The sequence below is a fragment of the Scyliorhinus canicula genome, chromosome 12 (assembly GCF_902713615.1).
Source record: "Scyliorhinus canicula chromosome 12, sScyCan1.1, whole genome shotgun sequence".
Lineage (NCBI taxonomy): Eukaryota > Metazoa > Chordata > Chondrichthyes > Carcharhiniformes > Scyliorhinidae > Scyliorhinus > Scyliorhinus canicula.
Window position 1 is genome coordinate 29,776,582 of NC_052157.1, and position 19,719 is coordinate 29,796,300.

The 19,719-nt window shown below is 47.7% G+C and overlaps 1 protein-coding gene across 7 annotated transcripts in view; it reads right to left on the minus strand.

Annotated features, from left to right (window-relative positions):
- The window catches only part of cgnl1 (cingulin-like 1), a 174,069-nt gene that overhangs the window by 50,022 nt on the left and 104,328 nt on the right, over positions 1–19,719 (minus strand). For all 7 annotated transcript variants that reach the window (XM_038813300.1, XM_038813302.1, XM_038813298.1 and 4 more), the window contains one exon: positions 1,859–2,065. In XM_038813300.1, coding sequence (XP_038669228.1) covers positions 1,859–2,065 — 207 coding nt within the window. The remainder of the gene's footprint in view (positions 1–1,858; positions 2,066–19,719) is intronic.

Sequence of the window (19,719 nt, forward strand, 5' to 3'; positions counted from 1 at the left end):
GCCGTTGTGAAAACGCAGAGTCCCGCCGGCGCCGTCCACACCTGCTCTCAGCCAGTGGGAACTCGGCATGGAAGGGTCGGGGGACGGCCTGTGCAGGGAGGGGGGGCCTCCGAAGTGGCCTTCCCGCGATCGGGGCCCGCCAATCGGCGGGGCAGCCTCTTTGGCTGGGGGCCTTGTTTCCTCGGCGCCGGTCCCTGTGGCCCTGCGCCATGTTGCGTCGGGACCGGCACGCTGATGGAAGACAGTGCGCATGCACGCGTTGGCGCCGGTGCCACTGCGCATGTGCGGATCCCGCGGTGCCCAGTTCACGCCGGGATCAGCAGCTGTAGCGGCAGTGCCGTGCTGGCCCCTTTGCGGGCCAGAATTAGTCGCGGCATTGGCCCGTTCATGCCGTCATAAAACCCGACCGCGTTTACGACGGCATGGACACACTACTGCGGGATTAGAGAATCCCGCCCCAGATCTTTTTATAATAGAAATGAGAAAAAAGGTGATGCAATGCATTTGGTTCAGTAATATTTCTATCCCCAAGATCTAATCGTTCAATTGAGTGATAATGGCCTCCCAGCTCACTCCCAAATCTCAGCGCCTCCCCATCCCCAAAAGAAAACTCCTTCACATTCCGGCTCTACAATTCTTTCACATAACAGCCGACGAAAGTAGGTTTCCCGAGATGTATTTATCCTGCTGCTTGTTTGGTTACAACTCTGGGAGCAGGCACCAAATCTGGTTTCTTGCCCCGTTACAAAACTTCAGACCCTCACGGCGCTGAGGTCCCAGGTTCGATCCCTGCTCTGGGTCACTGTCCGTGTGGAGTTTGCACATTCTCCCCATGTCTGCGTGGGTTTCGCCCCCACAACCCAAAAATATGCAGAGTAGGTGGATTGGCCATACTAAATTGCCCCTTAATTGGAAAAAATAATTGGGTACTCTAAATTTAAAAAAAAAAACAAAACTTCAGACCCAGCTTGTTGGTTTGGAGTTTTGCAGTTGGATAAAGGAGTCAGATTTCATGTAAGTTCAGGGCACCAACCCAGATAAATGCTGGTCGATAAACAGACAGCGTACAATGGATCAGATATATACGTATATAGACCAGTCGCAGGTTTTAACAGACATTTCTATCAATATACTTTCTTGCATAAATCAAATGTTCACCTCTATTCTCCATACTTCATATAACAGCAAGAAAGAAAAGAGGAAAATATGTCTAGTGCAAATGATATGCATGAAATAATATTTAATTTGTTTTTACCCTTTCAACATTTGAAGAAAAAAATGTAAAGAAGAATTACATAAAAAAGAAATACTGGAACAGTAAGATTTATGGATCTGAAGAAAATGGTCCCAGGCTGTAGCCCTGATCATTGATCAGAGCACTTCCAGCTATCCCTGATTGGCCATGAATGCTCCTTAAGGTGTCTTAGCCCATGGTCTGAGTGATCACTGTAAGGGCCTCTAATGCCAACTGATGCTAATTATGAGGAATCTTTCATGATGGCATGTCTCAGAACAGTCTGATTTCATAGCTTCCTGACTGTTCACCATCCCTATGGGCGAATGGAGGGGGGCCCGGACCTTCAAACTCCTCCAGCAATAATTGCCTCTTTCTGAGGACCACCAATGGCACCACTTCTGTGGTGCACATTTTGGTACCTTTTTTGCCTTCTCAATGCATTGTTTAACAGCAATAAGGCACTGAGCTTCTTCTGCAACATGCAGACTTTGTGTCAAAAGGGTTACTGCCATAACAAAGCCACTGGAACTTTATGCTACATAAGATTAACACACTGAACCTTCAGATAAAGGAGTAAAGCAGGGGTTGTAAATATACACAGTGTCTCTGTGGCCGCATTACCTCCAGACGTGCAACTTTATCCTTCAACCTGTTCTCTTCCATCTTCATGTTAGAAATTATTTGATTGAGTTCACTAATTTCACCCTGCAATTCTCGAACTTTTCTCTTCAGGGTCTCGTTTTCATCCGTGAGATGTTTCACATGAGTCTCTGCCGTATTCTTCCCTTGCTTGGCTACAACCTTTTCTTGCTCCAGTGCACGTTTGCTCTGTTAGAATAATAGAGTAAGATAAACTGAGAGATTTTAACATTACAATAAGACTTCTACAGTAACAAACTGGTTTCTTGCTCAAGACGAAATACACACACACACACACACACACACACACACACACACACACACACACACACACACACACACACACACACACACACACACACACAATCTGTCCCGCGGAGCACAGTATAACACAACATAGAACATAGAACAGTACAGCACAGAACAGGCCCTCCGGCCCTCGATGTTGTGCCGAGCAATGCTCACCCTATTCAAACCCACGCATCCACCCTATACCCGTACCCCAACAACCCCCCCTTAACCTTACTTTTTAGGACACTACGGGCAATTTAGCATGGCCAATCCACCTAACCCGCACATCTTTGGACTGTGGGAGGAAACCGGAGCACCCGGAGGAAGCCCACGCACAAACGGGGAGGACGTGCAGACTCCGCACAGACAGTGACCCAGCCGGGAATCGAACCTGGGACCCTGGGGCTGTGAAGCATTTATGCTAACCACCATGCTACCGTGCTGCCCTCATATCTCCTCCAATTTGGTAAGTGAGCGAATGCATAGTTAAACCAATAAATCAAATCAAACCATATAAGTCAAGGTGGTCTCATTTAACCTTGATGAACTGCAGTTCAGTTGGAGGTAAAAAGCAAGGTGCTGAGTTTTCAAAAAGAAACACATCAGTAAAGGTAGAGAGTAGTCTTGGAGCTTTCCCACAGAAACAACAGCCCTAGGGCAGCACGGTGGTGCTATGGTTAGCACTGCTGCCTCACGTCGCCAAGGTCCCAGGTTCGATCCCGGCTCTGGATCACTGTCCGTGTGGAGTTTGCACAACCTCCACGTGTTTGCGTGTGTTACTCTCTCACAACCCTAAAGACATGCCTGCTAGGTGGTTTGGCCACACCAAATTGCCCCTTAATTGGCAAAAATGAATTGGGTATCCTAAATTTAAAAAAAGTTAATTAAGTTTTTAAAAAAATAGAAACAACAGCCCTGAAATTCCTAAGAGTTGGTGGGGCATAACTGGGGTAGGAGGGCAAATATGGCTCATCCACAGGTGAGGATTTGGGTCCGAACGTGGATGCGCTGGACTTCCTCTACTCACATGCTGTAACCCAATTTCCATTTGGGAGAGGGGAGTGAGCCAGCTTTCTCAAGGGGCTGGTTAAGCACAGTGGGCTAAACAGCTGACTTGTAATGCAGAACAAGACCAGCAGCGCGGGTTCAATTCAGTTACCAGCCTCCCCAAACAGGCGCTGGAATGTGGCGACTATGGGCTTCACAGTAACTTCATTGAAGCCTACTTGTGACAATAAGCGATTATTATTATCAGGGCAGCACGGTGGCGCAGTGGTTAGCATTAGTTATTAGCATTAGTGGTCAGTGGTTAGCATTAGTGGTCAGCGCTTAGCATTAGTGGTCAGCGCTGAGGTCCCAGGTTCGACCCCGGCTCTGGGTCACTGTCCGTGTGGAGTTTGCACATTCTCCCTGTGTTTGCGTGGGTTTCGCCCCCACAACCCAAAGATGTGCAGGGTAGGTGGATTGACCACTCTAAATTTTCCCTTAATTGGAAAAAAAATGAATTGGGTACTCTAAATTTATGAAAGAAAAAAAAATTATCATCATCAAGTCTGGGGAAAGCACTGGGGTAGGGTAGTTTTCAAAAATCCCAGCCTGCCCCATCACCTGATGGAAGCAATGGGAGCTGCACCTGCTGAGAGTAAAGTGGTCTCCCTGTCGGCCATGTAACAACCTCAAACAGCTGAGGAAGTGATGGTAATCAATCACACAGGGGATCGATTACCTAATATGGTCACAACTGGGGGAGATTTCTTTAAAATCTCCATGATTCAGCGCTGTCAAGAGAGGGTTAAAACAAAAATACATTAGTGGGCAGAAAACAGTCACTAGGGTTAACCTGGGAGGGGCTGGTTCCTGAAAATGTGCTTGAGTTCCTTGCCAACATACCGTATCAAATTTCAATCCGCTCCATCGCCTCCCCATGATAAATTCACCTCAATAATCCCCCCCCCCCCCCCCCCCTTCCATGTTAGAAACTTTACTCCCACTTTTTATTCTGCTGGGAAGTAGAATTTTATGATTCCTTGGAAAGGTGGATGTTGTGTATTGCACTGAGAAAAGACTCAGCATGCGGATTGAGAGCAAGCAGCCCATGCTGAACTAACTTCACTTCAACCTCCAACAGGGAGGGCATCAGATTTGCTCAGATTTCGCAATATACGACAGGGGAGATCACAGAAAATGTGGGAAATGTGAAAAATTAAGTAACAAAAAGAGATTATTATGTACTTTCACACTTGTAGATCACATAGGAATATCCACATAGGAACAAGTGCTGTGTTTATATTGAAGCCTTGCCGGTGACAGCCAGATCCAGTGAATGAATAAAAAAACCTGACCCTAAAAGGTGAAATTGCTACTTTGTCACTGTTGGCACTTTGCCTTTGGCAATGCAAGAACCACCACATGACCCTAGGTCGCGGTGCAGTCTAAGGCACTAACATTGCTTCACTGCAGAGCTGCCATCGGTGACTATTAATCAGTACAAATACAGCACTACCCAAACATATAGTTCAATGGAAATAGGGCTTATGTCTTGATTCTGTTACAACAGGTGTATCTCAAGGAAGACTAAAGGTACTTTATATTTAGCGCTTTTTGTGGGAGAGTGTTGTCAATACAAATGAAAGTGCGCACCTTCGTCTCTGTTCATTGGGATAAGGGGCTTTTGAAAACGTTAAAAATGAGTTGACAAAATATCCATTCCTCCAAAGAAAGACTGGAATGTAGAAATGCCTCAGATCATTGAATGTTTGCAGACCACGCAGGACCAAAATAAAAACACCTGCCACTGGAATAAATGGGGACCCATTGTTTCCAATGGAAAGCAGACACATAGACAATAGCACCATGCCTGTATCTAGTAAATGCTGTTATTCAAAACAATAAAGGGGAAGGGGCCATGGAGGTACGTTTGCTGTAAGAATGCCATCAGGGTTCCTACTTTTCAAAGATGTTAGTGATTATTAGCTAAGCAGTATCAGTAACCAAGTGATAGTGTGGTGTCATCCGTTCACTTGTAAAATCAAAGATATTGGACTGGCCAAAAGCACAATTTACAATCATCTAATCTGGAAGTACAGGAATCCCTCTGAAGTTGTTGTTTGAGTCTTGTGAACCAGCGCATGTGAAGGGCCAGTGTGTCCATGCAATGCGCACGCCAATATAACTTTCTTTTCGCTGCAATTATTATTACGGTCAATTTCTTTTTTTTTTTTTTAAATAATTTTTATTGAAGAAATTTTTCAAAATACAAACATTTTAACCCCCCCTACATTTACATTTAAATTATAACAAAACAAAGTCAAACCCCCCTACTTAACAAGAAAAAGAAAAAAGTCCCCCCCCCCCCCCTACTCGCGCGTCCCCCCCACCCCCCCCCCCCCCCCCCCCCCCACCGGCGAACCGACAGTCAGACCAACTTATCATTTCTGGCAGTGTCCTCGGGCAGGCCTTGCCCGTGCCACCACCGCTACCGTACTTCCTTCGTCTTTGTCCCCCCCCCCCCCCCCCCCCTCCTCCCCCCTCCCTCCCGCCCTCCCCTCCCCTCCCGGGTTGCTGCTGTCACGACCTCAGTTTCTATCTCTGATCTAAGAGGTCCAGGAAGGGTTGCCATCGCCTGAAAAACCCCTGCACCGACCCTCTCAGGGCGAATTTGATCCTTTCCAATTGGATGAAGTTTGCCATGTCGTTTAACCAGGTGTTAACACTCGGAGGCCTTTCGTCCCTCCACTGAATCAGGATCCTCCTCCGAGCCACCAAGGACGCAAAGGCTAATATTCCAGCCTCCCTCGCCTCCTGTACCCCCGGTTCCACCCCAACCCCGAAGATCGCAAGTCCCCATCCTGGCTTGACCCTGGACCCCACCACTCTCGACACCGTCCCTGCCACCCCCTTCCAGAACTCCTCCAGTGCCGGACATGCCCAAAACATATGTGCATGATTCGCAGGGCTTCCCGAACATCTAATACACCTGTCTTCACCCCCGAAAAACCGACTCATCCTTGTCCCCGTCATGTGGGCTCTATGCAGTACCTTAAATTGAATGAGACTTAGTCTCGCACATGACGACGACGAGTTGACCCTCTCCAGGGCGTCTGCCCATGTCCCGTCCTCTATCTGTTCCCCCAGCTCTAACTCCCACTTATCTTTCAGCTCCTCTACTGGTACCTCCTCCACCTCCTGCATAATCTTATAGATGTCCGAGATCTTCCCCTCCCCGACCCAGACCCCTGATAGCACCCTATCACTCACCCCCCTGTCGGGGAGCGCGGGGAACCCCGCTACCTGTCGTCTGGCAAATGCCTTCACTTGGAGGTACCTGAACGTGTTCCCCGGGGGGAGCCCAAATTTCTCCTCCAGCTCTCCCAGGCTCGCAAACCTCCCCTCTATAAACAAGTCCCTCAGTTGTCTAATACCCGCCCTCTGCCAGCTCTGGAATCCCCCTCCTGTGTTTCCCGGCGCAAATCTGTGGTTCCCTCTTAGTGGTGCCCCTATCAGACCTCCCACTTCCCCCCTGTGTCGCCTCCACTACCCCCAGATCTTGAGGGTGGCCGCCACCACCGGGCTCGTGGTATACCTCGTGGGAGGGAGCGGCCATGGTGCCGTTACCAGTGCCCCTAAGCTTATGTTGCCGCAGGACGCCCTCTCCATACGCTTCCAGGCTGCCCCCTCCCCTTCCATCATCCACTTTCGTACCATCGATGTATTTGCCGCCCAGTAATATCCTGAAAGGTTGGGTAACGCCAGCCCTCCACTATCCCTACTCCGCTCCAAAAAGACCCTTCTAACTCTCGGGGTGCCATGTGCCCACACATACCCCATGATACTACTCGTTACCTTCTTGAAAAAGGCCCTGGGGAGGAAGATGGGCAGACACTGGAACAAAAACAAGAACCTCGGGAGGACCGTCATTTTAACTGACTGCACCCTCCCTGCCAGCGACAGCGGCACCATGTCCCACCTCTTAAACTCCTCCTCCATCTGTTCCACCAGTCTGGAAAAGTTCAACTTGTGGAGGGTCCCCCAGTTCTTTGCCACCTGCGCCCCCAAATACCTAAAACTTTTAACTGCTCTTTTGAAGGGGAGCCTCCCAATTCCCTCCCCTTGGTCTCCCGGGTGTATTACAAAGACCTCACTTTTCCCCAGATTTAATTTATATCCCGAAAAGTCCCCGAACTCCGCTAGTATCCCCATTACCTCCGGCATTCCCCCCTCCGGGTCTGCCACATACAACAACAAATCATCCGCATAGAGCGAGACCCGATGTTCCTCCCCTCCCCTTGTCAGTCCTCTCCACCCCCCTGAACCCCTCAGTGCCATCGCCAACGGCTCAATCGCTAATGCAAAGAGTAAGGGAGATAGGGGACATCCCTGCCTAGTACCTCGATGGAGCCCAAAATATTCTGACCTCCTCCCGTTTGTTACCACACTTGCCATTGGAGCTGAATAGAGCAGTTTTACCCACTTGATAAATCCCTCCCCAAACCCAAACCTTTCCAACGTCTCCCACAAATATTCCCACTCCACCCTGTCAAATGCCTTCTCCGCGTCCAGCGCTACCACTATCTCCGCCTCCCCTTCCACTGCTGGCATCATAATCACATTTAACAATCTCCGGACATTTGTGTTAAGTTGGCGTCCCTTCACGAACCCCGTCTGGTCTTCATGGACTACCCCTGGCACACAGTCCTCTATCCTGGTTGCCAGGACCTTTGCTAACAGCTTGGCGTCAACATTCAGGAGGGAGATGGGCCTGTAGGACCCGCACTGGACCGGGTCCTTGTCCCGCTTCAAAATCAAGGAGATCAGGGCCTGCGACATTGTTGGGGGCAGAACCCCCCCCTCGCGCGCCTCATTAAAGGCTTGCACCAGCACTGGACCCACCAAGTCCACAAATTTCCTGTAAAACTCCACCGGGAACCCATCCGGCCCCGGCGCCTTCCCCGCCTGCATCTGGCCTATCCCTTTAATTAGCTCCTGCAGCTCTATCGGCGCCCCCAACCCTTCCACCAGCTCCTCCTGTACCTTTGGGAACCCCAATTTGTCGAGAAAGTTCTTCATTCCCCCTCTCCTCTTCGGCGGTTCAGACCTATACAATTCCCTATAGAAGTCCCTAAAGACCCTATTCACCTCTTGCCCCTTCTGCACTACGTCCCCACCCCTCTCTCTCACTCCCCCAATCTCTCTGGCTGCATCTCGCTTACGAAGCTGGTGTGCCAGCATCCTGCTCGCCTTTTCCCCGTACTCATACGCCGCACCCTGCGCCCTTCTCCACTGCATTTCCGCCTTCCTAGTGGTCAGTAGGTCGAACCTGGCCTGCAAGCTACGCCGCTCCCTTAATAGCCCCTCCTCTGGTGCCGCCGCATATTTCCTATCTACTTCTAGGAGCTCCCCCACCAGCCTCTCCCTTTCCTGCCTCTCCTTCCTCTCTCTGTGTGCCCTTATGGAGATCAGCTCTCCTCTAATCACTGCTTTCAAGGCCTCCCAAACCGTCCCCACCTGCACCTCACCTGTGTCATTCGTACCCAGATAGTTCTCAATGCCCGTTCTCACCCTTCTGCACACCTCTTCGTCCGCCAACAGCCCTACATCCAGGCGCCACAACGGGCGTTGGTCCCGCGCCTCCCCCATGTCCACGTCCACCCAATGTGGTGCATGGTCCGATATCGCAATGGCCGAGTACTCCGTGTCCTGCACTCTCGGTATCAGCCCCCTGTTCAATACAAAAAAATCGATCCTAGAGTACACTCTGTGGACGTGGGAGAAAAAAGAATACTCCCTCGCCCTAGGCCTACCAAATCTCCATGGGTCTACCCCTCCCATCTGCTCCATGAACCCCCTTAACACCTCTGCCGCTGCCGGCCTCCTATTCGTCCTGGAACTCGATCTATCCAGCCCAGGGTCTAACACCGTATTAAAGTCCCCTCCCATGATCAGGCCCCCTGCCTCCAGTCCCGGGATGAGGCCCAGCAGGCGCCTCATAAAACCCGCGTCGTCCCAGTTCGGGGCATACACATTTACCAGTACCACATTCTCTCCCTGCAGCCTACCCCTCACCATCACGTACCTGCCCTCCTTGTCTGCCACCACCTCTGCCGCCACAAACGACACCCTCTTTCCCACCAAAATCGCCACCCCCCGGTTCTTGATATCCAAGCCTGAGTGGAACACCTGTCCCACCCACCCCCTTCTCAGGCGGACCTGATCTGCTACCCTCAAATGAGTCTCCTGCAGCATTGCTACATCAGCCTTCAGTCCCTTCAGGTGTGAGAAGACCCTTGATCTTTTGACCGGCCCATTCAGCCCCCTTACGTTCCACGTGATCAATCGGGTCGCAGAGCGACCCGTCCCTACTCCCTGTCGATTAGCCATGTCTTGTCCCTTGCTCGCCCCGGGTCATCCCTTCTTTTCTGACCCGCTTCCCATAGCGATGGCCCCCCCACCCCCCACCCCCCCGGCTCTCCCCTTCTCGTCCCTGGTCTTTCCAGCAGCAACCCGGTGTCCCCCCCCAGCCCCCCCCCCCCCCCTCCCCCCCCCCCCCGGCTAGGACCCCTCCTAGCCGCGATGTACCCCACATCGTACTCCCGAGAGTCAGCTGGTCTCCGCTGACCCGGCTGCTCCTGCCACATTCCGACTCCTCCCGGTTCACCCCATCTGCGCCCGTGAAAGATCCCCTTAAAACCCCCGAGAAAGACCCGCATAATCAACCCGCTCCCCCCCGCCCCGTCTCCCCAACTTAACGATATAAATACCCAATGGCAACTAAATACATAAATACTTAACTACATACTTAAATAACAAAATAATTAACTAGCTATCAACTAACAGTGTGCCCAACCATCACCCTCCATCAAACAGTATAAATAACCGCAGATAACCATAACCCGAAAAGAAAAAAAAAAAAGAACAAAAAAAACCCCCCCAAGCACCCAAAGAAAAAGGGTAAGAGGGGTAAATAACTAAGGGAAATTGGAAACGGGAAGAAACACCCCATAAGAAGCCAACGACCCACAATAGAGATTTCAACAGTACAAATATACAGAAACACCCAACAACTCGAAACCTTCAAAATATTCAGAAAAGTCAACCGTTCGAGAAAAAACACCCCAAACAATCCACGAAACTGTTACCCAGTTCCGACCTGGCCTGAAAAAGAAAAGGGCCACTTGCTCAATCAAGAGTCCCCCGGCGGCTACGACCGCCGGTGCTCCCAGGTTTTAGTTCGTGTCCAACTTTTCCTCTTGTACAAAGGTCCAGGCCTCCTCTGGGGACTCGAAATAATGATGTTGGTCCTTGTAGGTGACCCACAAGCGCGCCGGTTGCAGCATTCCAAATTTGATCTTTTTCGCGTGTAGCACCGCCTTTGTCCGGTTGTACCGGGCCCGCCGCTTTGCCACCTCCGCACTCCAGTCCTGGTACACCCTTACCGTCGAGTTCTGCCACTTGCTGCTTTTCTCCCTTTTTGCCCACCTCAGGACTTTCTCTCGATCACTTAGCCGCTGGAACCGCACCAGCACCGCCCTCGGGGGCTCGTTTGCCCTAGGCCTCCTGGCCATGACCCGGTATGCCTCTTCCAATTCCAGGGGCGCCGGACCGGCCCCTTCCCCCATCAGGGAGCTCAACATCTCCGCCACATATCCCGGGAGATCCGACCCCTCCAGGCCTTCTTCCAGGCCCAGGATCCTCAAATTTTTCCTCCTCATCCGAGTGTCCAGCTCCTCGAAGCGGCTCTGCCACTTCATGTGGAGTGCCTCGTGCACCTCCACCTTTGCCCCGATGACTGTGGCCTCCTCCTCCCTCGCGGTCATCTCCTGCTGCAGATCTTTAATCGACGCCTCTTGGATCGCCTGGGCTCCCACCAACCTGGTGGCCGTCGCGTTCATGGACTCTAGGAGCTCCACTTTCATCTCCGTGAAAAAACGGAGGAGAGCGGCCTGCTGCTCCTCCGCCCATTTCTTCCACTCCTCCGATGCACCGCCGGCCGCCATTTTGATTTTCTTCCCCCGCTTTTTTTGGGGAGCTGCTGCCGTTTTTCTTGCCGCTCCACTCCGGGTACCGACCATAAAATCGGTCTAGTTCTCCTCAGGGGACCTTCCCCCACCGGGATTCGTTTTTTCAGCGCCGTTGGGGCCCTCCAATTGGCCCAAAAACACCTTTGTTGCAGGAGCTTCCAAATGTGCGGCTTAGCTAGCCATAGCCGCAACCGGAAGTCATTACGGTCAATTTCTGAATGGAAGCCAAAATATAGCGCATTTTTACAAATGTTCTGTATAATTTAAAGGTGCACAAAGCCATGTTGAGCAAATAGGTACCAGTGGCATTGACTCCGAAACAAGCTCACTACAACCCTAAAACTTCACCTACAGTGGGGGGGGGGGTCTTTATATTAAAGTGTATCATCAACAGTGGGAGTACCATCCCAGTTACTGACAGCACGCTCTCAATGTAAGAGTACCTATAGAGATTTTGCAATGTCAAATACACAGAACCCGTCTGCCCATAATTCTGCTTTCACAGAGTATGTTTTCCCATAATCTTTTATAGGCCCCTATAGTTTTCCTCAGTGGAGCACATCTCAGATCACTTTACAGAGAAGTGGATGCAAAGCAAGAGGAGAAGAGGATAGAGAGAAAAGCAAGGGTTCCGGAGGGGAAGTGAAAGCACTGTAGAAGAGGGAAGGTTTATGGAAGCTCTTTTCTTTTATTCGTTCATGGGACATGGGCGTCGCCGGCTCTGCCAGCATTTATTAGCCATCCCGAATTGCCCTTGAGGGGCAATTAAAAGTCAACCACATTGATTTGGGTCTGGAGTCACATGTAAGCCAGACTAGGTAAGGATGGCAGATTTCCTTCCCACATTAGGGTTTTTACGACAATCGACAGTGGTTTCATGGTCATCATTAGACTTTTAATACCAGATTTTTACTGAATTCATATTTCACCATCTGCAGTGGTGGGATTTGAACTTGGATCCCCAGAGCATTCCTTTGGTTTACTAGTCCAGTGGCAATAGCACTACGCCACCACCTTCTTTTGAAAGCATTGAGGGGTGGAGGGAATTCAGTGAGTTCCATCGCATTTGAAGCAATGGTATTATAGGATACAGGAAGCAAGATATAAACCCAGGCTTAGAGTGGAGTGACGATGTTAGGGCATGTAGTTGGCAGAGATCACAGAAAAAGGGTTGGGCGAGACCATGGACGAATTTGAACAAGATGATGAACATCTTTTAATAGGTGCATTTGGTGTACAGGAAAATTACAGAGCTGCTTGACAATTTAAGGGGTGTAATAGGGGGTGAAAGCTTTGTACAAGGCTGACATGCCCAACAAAGTTGTACAAACATATAGGCTAGCACAAAGAACATTTGAGAATTCTGGCTTTAAAATATTGAAGGCATGAGCTATGGCTTTTTAGCGATGAGAGGAGGAAGAAGAAAGCAACGTTTCAGAGGTTGAAGAATATGGGCCTGGATTGTCCATCTGTGTGATCCCCCACTTCGCCGGCAGCGCATTCCGTCCGAGGATTTCCTGACGGTGTGGGGGTGCCCACAATGGGAAACCCCATTGGCCGGCTGCCGGGCTGGAAAAATCCCGCTGCCAGCGAGGGAGCGCCGCACCAGAAAACGGGTGCGGCAGGATGGAGAATCCCACCCCTGGTCTTTAATATTGGACAGTAAGAAGTCTTACAACACCAGGTTAAAGTCCAACAGGTTTGTTTCAAACACGAGCTTTCGGAGCACGGCTCCTTCTTCAGGTGAATGGAAAGGCTTGTTCCAGAAATGTTTATATAGACACAGTCAGAGATGCCCCGGATTTAATATTGGATACAGGGAAAACTTGAGGCAAGCAGGGTGCTGAGCCTGCACAGCTTCAGACTCGGCTTGGGCTGGCAATCGAGAAGGCTGGTGTTGGCCATTGTGGCACTGATCCAAAGGTGGCGGTTTGGGTTTTGCGAGCATTAAGGTGGAGGGGAATTATGAGTCATTTCAGAGCCCAGGCTGCCAGTGAGAAAGAATGGCAGCAGCTAGGGAATCAAAGTCAGAGATGGAGAGGCAAAACAATGCATCTCGGAAAACACTGAGCAGCTAACTCAAAGTTCTCAGAGTGACAGCAATTTAGTGAAGAGGAATTCCTGGGGCCCAGTAAAAACAAGCAGATGAGGACAGGTAGAAAAAATGTTGGGGGAAGGTGTAGCGGTTTCATTATGATGTCTGAGACTGGAGCTGGAAGAAACAAGTCAGAGTGGGGGAGGGAGATTGAAAGTGAATGGATAGTAAAAGATGATGATAAGGATATACAATGGGACATGGTCAAAGTCTCAGAGAACAGTATTTTGCAGCTTAGACTTGGATAACGTTAGTGCTGTGGATGAGTGAAATGCGGAATTGAAGAGATGTGAATAAAATGATGATGGTAGTTTTCAAGAAGGAGGGTACAAAACCAGAAAAGAGGAAAGGATTAATGGGATCAGCCGGCAAGAAGCCGAGGAAGGAAAGGGGATCAACAAGGTTCTAGGAAGCAATTATATAATAATATAATAATAATAATCGCTTATTGTCACAAGTAGGCTTCAATGAAGTTACTGTGAAAAGCCCCTAGTCGCCATATTCCGACGCTGTTCGGGAAGGCCGGTACGGGAATTGAACCCGCGCTGCTGGCCTTGTTCTGCATTACAAGCCAGCTGTTTAACCCACTGTGCTAAACCAGCCCAATTAGCGCAGTTCAAAGGACATAATTTTGATGAACGCTTAAAAGGAAGCTGCAGGGAAACATATGACACGCAGAGAGTAGTGTTTTACTGGGAGGAGGGTGTTCTTTAAAGAAATGCATTCATTCTACAGGCTGCTGTGTTATTGTGAACCTCGGTAAGACATGAAAGGTGATTAGTGCACAAGAGCACAAGAGATGAGAGAAACCCCGAGAGAGAAGAACAAGGCAACTTGATGTTTGGTGGAATCGTATAAATGCAGCAATGAAATCCCACCTCTACAATCACAATACCTTAAACATTACTGTTTGTTTTTAGTTTGATCAAGGAACAGAAATCAGAATGAATGACTTGGACCTCACATACAAATGTGTCAAATGGAGTTTAGTGTTGCGAACCTCAATAGAGATTTGGTTTATTCCCAGTGCAACGCGCTCTCTCAAAACCAGCTAATTTGTCAATTGATTATCAAAATGAATGATGCTGGGCACTTTTAAACCAAACAGTTAAAAGTGGCTACAAGCTGAAAAGCAAACAACAATCAATGAATTCATACTCCTTTCCGAGAGGGAGAGGTTCTGTTTAAAACCAGTATCTGGAGGACTGAAGATTTTTACTCCATACTAGATTACTGTACCAGTTGCTATTCTAGCCGTTTATGCTTAGCGCAGCATTACACCTGAGCCATTAGAAATTAGTATAAACAGGCTCTCTTAGAAATAGCTTCTTCAAGTGAACATTCCTTGGCGAGATTCCACATTTTAACATTCCACACCCACAGTTCTATACCTCTTCTACAACATGTCCCCACCCAAAGCTGTTGCCAAAAGTAGTGCTCTGATATTCCAGAAAATCCCTCAAGAGAATATTTAATCAGTAACAGGGAGATATGATGTCAGGCCTCCAAAGAGAATGCAGGATCCATCCGACTTATAATAGTCTTCTGTATTGATGAAAAGAATGCCTCAAACTCCCATTCACTGGCAAATAGTCAGTTTATCAAACAGAAGAGATGGTAACTGAACCTTAAGTGTACCCTTAAAACTGACTGAAGCTCACAGTCAACCACTTCTTCACACATTAACCATTCTGAATCAGAAAGGTGATGAGATATTAGTCTGTTACTAAGATTTTCAGCTGAAGATTATCAACTCTGAAGAAAGCAACAAATCCAAACTATTGACCAGTTGTTCTGTCAGAAACTGAATTAGCACCTTGTATTTCTAGCTTTTCCTTTATAAATTTCCAACAATTGCAGTACTCTATTCTTTGACAGATCCAATGAAAACTAGTTAACATTTGAGCTAATATTTCAATGCAAATCATAGGAATATTCTTGACAAGTGAACCTTTTTTAAAAATATGATTGCCAGGCTGAACTCAGATCACACTATTCAGCACTGTCTGAAGAGATGCGAAAGGGTGCCTGAAATAGCTCACAGATATCAATTATTTGATCTGAGTTACTAAAACAGTATGTACAAATTTAATAAGTTTGAATATTTGGAGGATAAACATGAGGCTTCCTCCAGCAAAAGCCAGGCAATAAATTAAAAATTGAAGAAACCTTTCATTGCAATGCGTGGAAACATACAAGTGTATGCAGCTTGATGATCTAATTTAAGTAAGAAGCAAGACCCAATTTTGATCAGGTCTCTGGCTGATCCATTCAAAATTCTACACCTTCTCCGGTGGGTCAGGGTGGTTTTGACTGCAATCGGAGGGTGAGGGTCAATGAATAATAATAATCTTAATCTTTATTATTCTCATAAATAGGCTTACATTAACACTGCAAAGAAGTTACTGTGACAATCTCCCAGCCGCCACACTCCTGTTCACAACACACACACGCCTGTTCGGGTACATTGAGGGATAATTCAGAATAACCAAATTACCTAACAGCACGTCTTTCGGGACTTATGGGAGAGAACTGGAGCACCCGGAGGAAACCTACGCAGACACGGGGAGAATCTGCAGACTCCGCACAGGAGGAAACCGCAGCACCTGGAGGAACCCCACGCAGACACTGGGAAAATGTGCAGACTCTGCAGAGACAGTGACCCAAGCCGGAATCAAACCCGGGACCCTGGCGCTGTGAAGCAACAGCGCTAGCCACTGTGCTACCGTGGATGAGTGACTGGGACTGGCACAGGAAGCCTGGCAATGGTCTTCTGTGTAGCCACCAGGAACAGTACAGGAGGGCAGACCAATGATAAATGTTTTGCAAACAGTGAGCTGGCCACCTGGCCCAGATGTGGACCCCGACACTATAATCCAGCCAATATGGCGGACATACATTCTACGTGCCAACGAATGTCCAGGCTGTTGCGTTTTGCTTTGTTTTTCTGCTCACTGAAAGCAACCTCCGATTTTAACTCAAGTCACAGCCGGGGACGGATGGGGCCAACTGTGAAATACTACGCTCGATATCCCAACACTTGTCAGGTTACTAATACCGCATTTTGTTCACAATGCAAAGATCAGGAAAACTTAGTACAGTCCTAGCAAAGCATGTGTGATAAATACATAAATCACAAAAAACACAAAAAAATAAACCAACAGGATTGAATGAGACCACTTTAAAATGTTAACTAGAAAACTGAATCGCCTCTTGAGAATCCAAACTAAATTGCTGTCACAACTGTTTGATAAGTTCAAGCAGCTTTAGAAAATAGGAGAAAGCACAGTTTTGTTCCCTCAACTTCCCCGTCAGACTCTGGGCAACCCACCAAATCTGTTTCATGAAGCTACCTAGTGTTAACTTAATGCACCAGTGCTATATTCTTACTCAAGGAGCAGAAGGGCATTATTATGGTTTATTTATTTATTTCGGTTGCAAAACCCAAGCTCTTAATTTGTAACAAAAAAGAATGTTCAACATGCATGACTGCCTTTGGCCTCTCTCATGAGATGCTAAACCCAAAGTCCATCTGCCCTTGTATGTAGAAGTAGAAGAACCCCATGCCTGTTATTTAAAGAACAGGGAAGCTCACTTGTTGACCAGGTCAAGATTTATCCCTCACTACCATTAAAATGGATCTTTTGTTTAATCCGTTCTTGTTTGTAGAACATTGCTCCCCACAAATTGCTGCCGTATTTGTCTAATAGTGTAAACACTTCCAAAGTAATTATTTATCTGGGGGATAGGCTATATAAATGCAATTTGTTTCTTCACTTTCTTCCTGAAAGGATATCTGCTTCATTGGGTACAGTAATCGATCCAATGCTTCTGTTTACAAATCTCTTGCATACTTTTCACACCCGTGACTTTATCTCAACAGGAGTAATTCCAGTTCACAATGATGACTTGACGAGCATGAAATTCAAACCAGCACTCCAGGAATGCACGAGAGACTGGTTTAGCAGGCTTCACAGAGTTCATTTACCCTGAAGGAAATGCTGCCCCTTTCAACAGAGCTTCAATGTCTCCAGTGACATTTATAAATTAAGTGTATAGTAGAAACTTACCCTATCATTTTGGAAAGAGAAAAGTCTTACATTTATATCACATTTGTCACAACCACCGACTGTCAAGCATTTACAGCCACTGAAGTACTTTTTGAACTGTAGTCACTGCCATGTAGGAGATGTGAGCCAATTTGTGCACAGCAAGCTCCCACAAATAGCAATGTGGTAAATAACCTGGTGATATATTTTGATATTGGTTGAGGGATAATTTTTAGCCAGGACACTGGAGATGACTTACCTGCTCTTCCAAATAGGGCTATCCAGCTTTTTTTGATTTGATTTATTATTGTCACATGTATTAGTATACAGTGAAAAGTATTGTTTCTTGCATGCTGTACAAACAATGCATACCGTACATAGGGAAGGAAGGAGAGACTGCAGAATATAATGTTACAGTTATAGCAAGGTGTAGAGGGAAGATCAACTTAATACGAGGTAGGTCAATTCAAAAGTCTGTTGGCAGTAGGGAAGAAACTGTTCTTGATACGGTTGGTATGTGACCTCAAACTTTGGTATCTCTTTCCTGACGGAAGAAGGTGAAAGAGAGTATGTCCGGGGTGCGTGGGGTCCTTAATTATGCTGGCTGCCTTTTTGAGGAAGCGGGAATTACAAATAGAGTCAATGGATGGGAGGCTGGTTTGCATGATGGACTGGGCTACATTCATGACCTTTTGTAGTTTCCTGCGGTCTTGGGCAGAGCAGGCTCCATACCAAGCTGTGATACAACCAGAAAGAATGCTTTCTATGGTGCATCTGTAGAAGTTGGTGAGGGTCGTAGCTGACATGCCAAATTTCCTTAGTCTTCTGAGAAAGTAGAGTTGTTGGTGGGCTTTCTTAACTACAGTGTCTGCATGGGGGGAACCAGGACAGGCTGTTGGTGATCTGTACACCTAAAAGCTTGAAGCTCTCAACCTTTTCTACTTCGTTCCCTGCACTGGAAGCAGCTTAGAGAAGGTTCACCCAACTGTTCCCTGGGATGAAGAGGTTAAATATCTGATGAGGAAAGGTTGGGAAAGTTGGACCTGAGTGAAGAAGGTGAGGTTGAATCTTGTTGAATCAAAAGATTCGGAGGGGGCTTGACAGGGTAGATGCTGAGAGGGTGTTACCCCTATAGTAGAAATTTAGCACCAGAGGCAAACGTTTTAAAGCAAGGGATCTCCTATTAACGGTGGAGATGAGGGATTTCTTCTTTCAGAGGTAGCAGTTGGAAGCTTGCTCATTGAATATATTCAAGGCTGAGCGAGATAGATTTTCGATTCTCAAGTAAGTCAAGGGTTATAGTGGCAGACAATGAAGTAAAGGTATGGTGACAATCAGATCAGTCATGATCTTATTGAATGGCAGAGCAGGCTCAAGGGGCTGAATGGCCTACCCCTGACCCATTTCTTACGTTTTGAGGGGACAGGCAAAAGGTGACACCTCTGCCAATATGGCACTCCCTCAGTACTGCATTAGAGCTAGGTGTCTGAGAGGAACCTGACACCAGGACCTTGTGACTCAGAGGTGAGAGTGCCACCAACTGACACCGGTAAATTCAAATGCTGCGTGGGATCTAATACTTGAAAAAAAAGCAACCAGTGAACAACCCTTTTCCAATGTGGTCATTCCTGACGGTGTCAGTCTCCTCCATGTCAGAAGTTTCGAGACCTGGCAATAAATGTCACACGAGAAGATACTTAGTGCAAAGCTCTCAGGCATATATTGATTTCAATGCACTTCAATGGTAGATTTCATGCAATTTATGAGGCATTTATTTTACAGGACCCTGCCAGCTGAGATTTTAACAAGCACGCTGCAAGACTAGAGCAGCAGCATCAGTAGTGCCTCTGGCAATGACATAAAGAGCATATCCCTCCTCAGCACAGAGGCAGAAGCATCAAGGTAGTTGTGACAACAGCCTGCATTTATCCAGTACCTTCACAAAAAGATCCGGAGGTCCTTTCACAGTGACGCATTAAAAATGGGCAACGAGATATTATTTATTTATTCTTTCAGTGTACCCAATTTTTTTTTTCAATTAAGAGGCAATTTAGCGTGACCAATCCACCTACCCTGCACATCTTTGGGTTGTGGGGGTGAGACCCATGCAGACACGGAGAGAATGTGCAAATTCCACTCGGACAGTGACCCAGGGCCAGGATCAAACCTGGGTCCTCGGCACCATGAGGCAGCAGTGCTAACCACTGTGCCGTCCAACAATGATATGAATGAACCGATGCATACAAGAGCTAGCATTCTAACTAGGGCTGCTTTTCATTTGCAAAGTTGGTGTTGGGAGCACAGGATAACCGTATTGCTCCCCTCCATATTTACCTTTATTATGTGTAGTTGATCTTCCTGTAAACGTGGCGTGCTGTTACCTCTAGATGG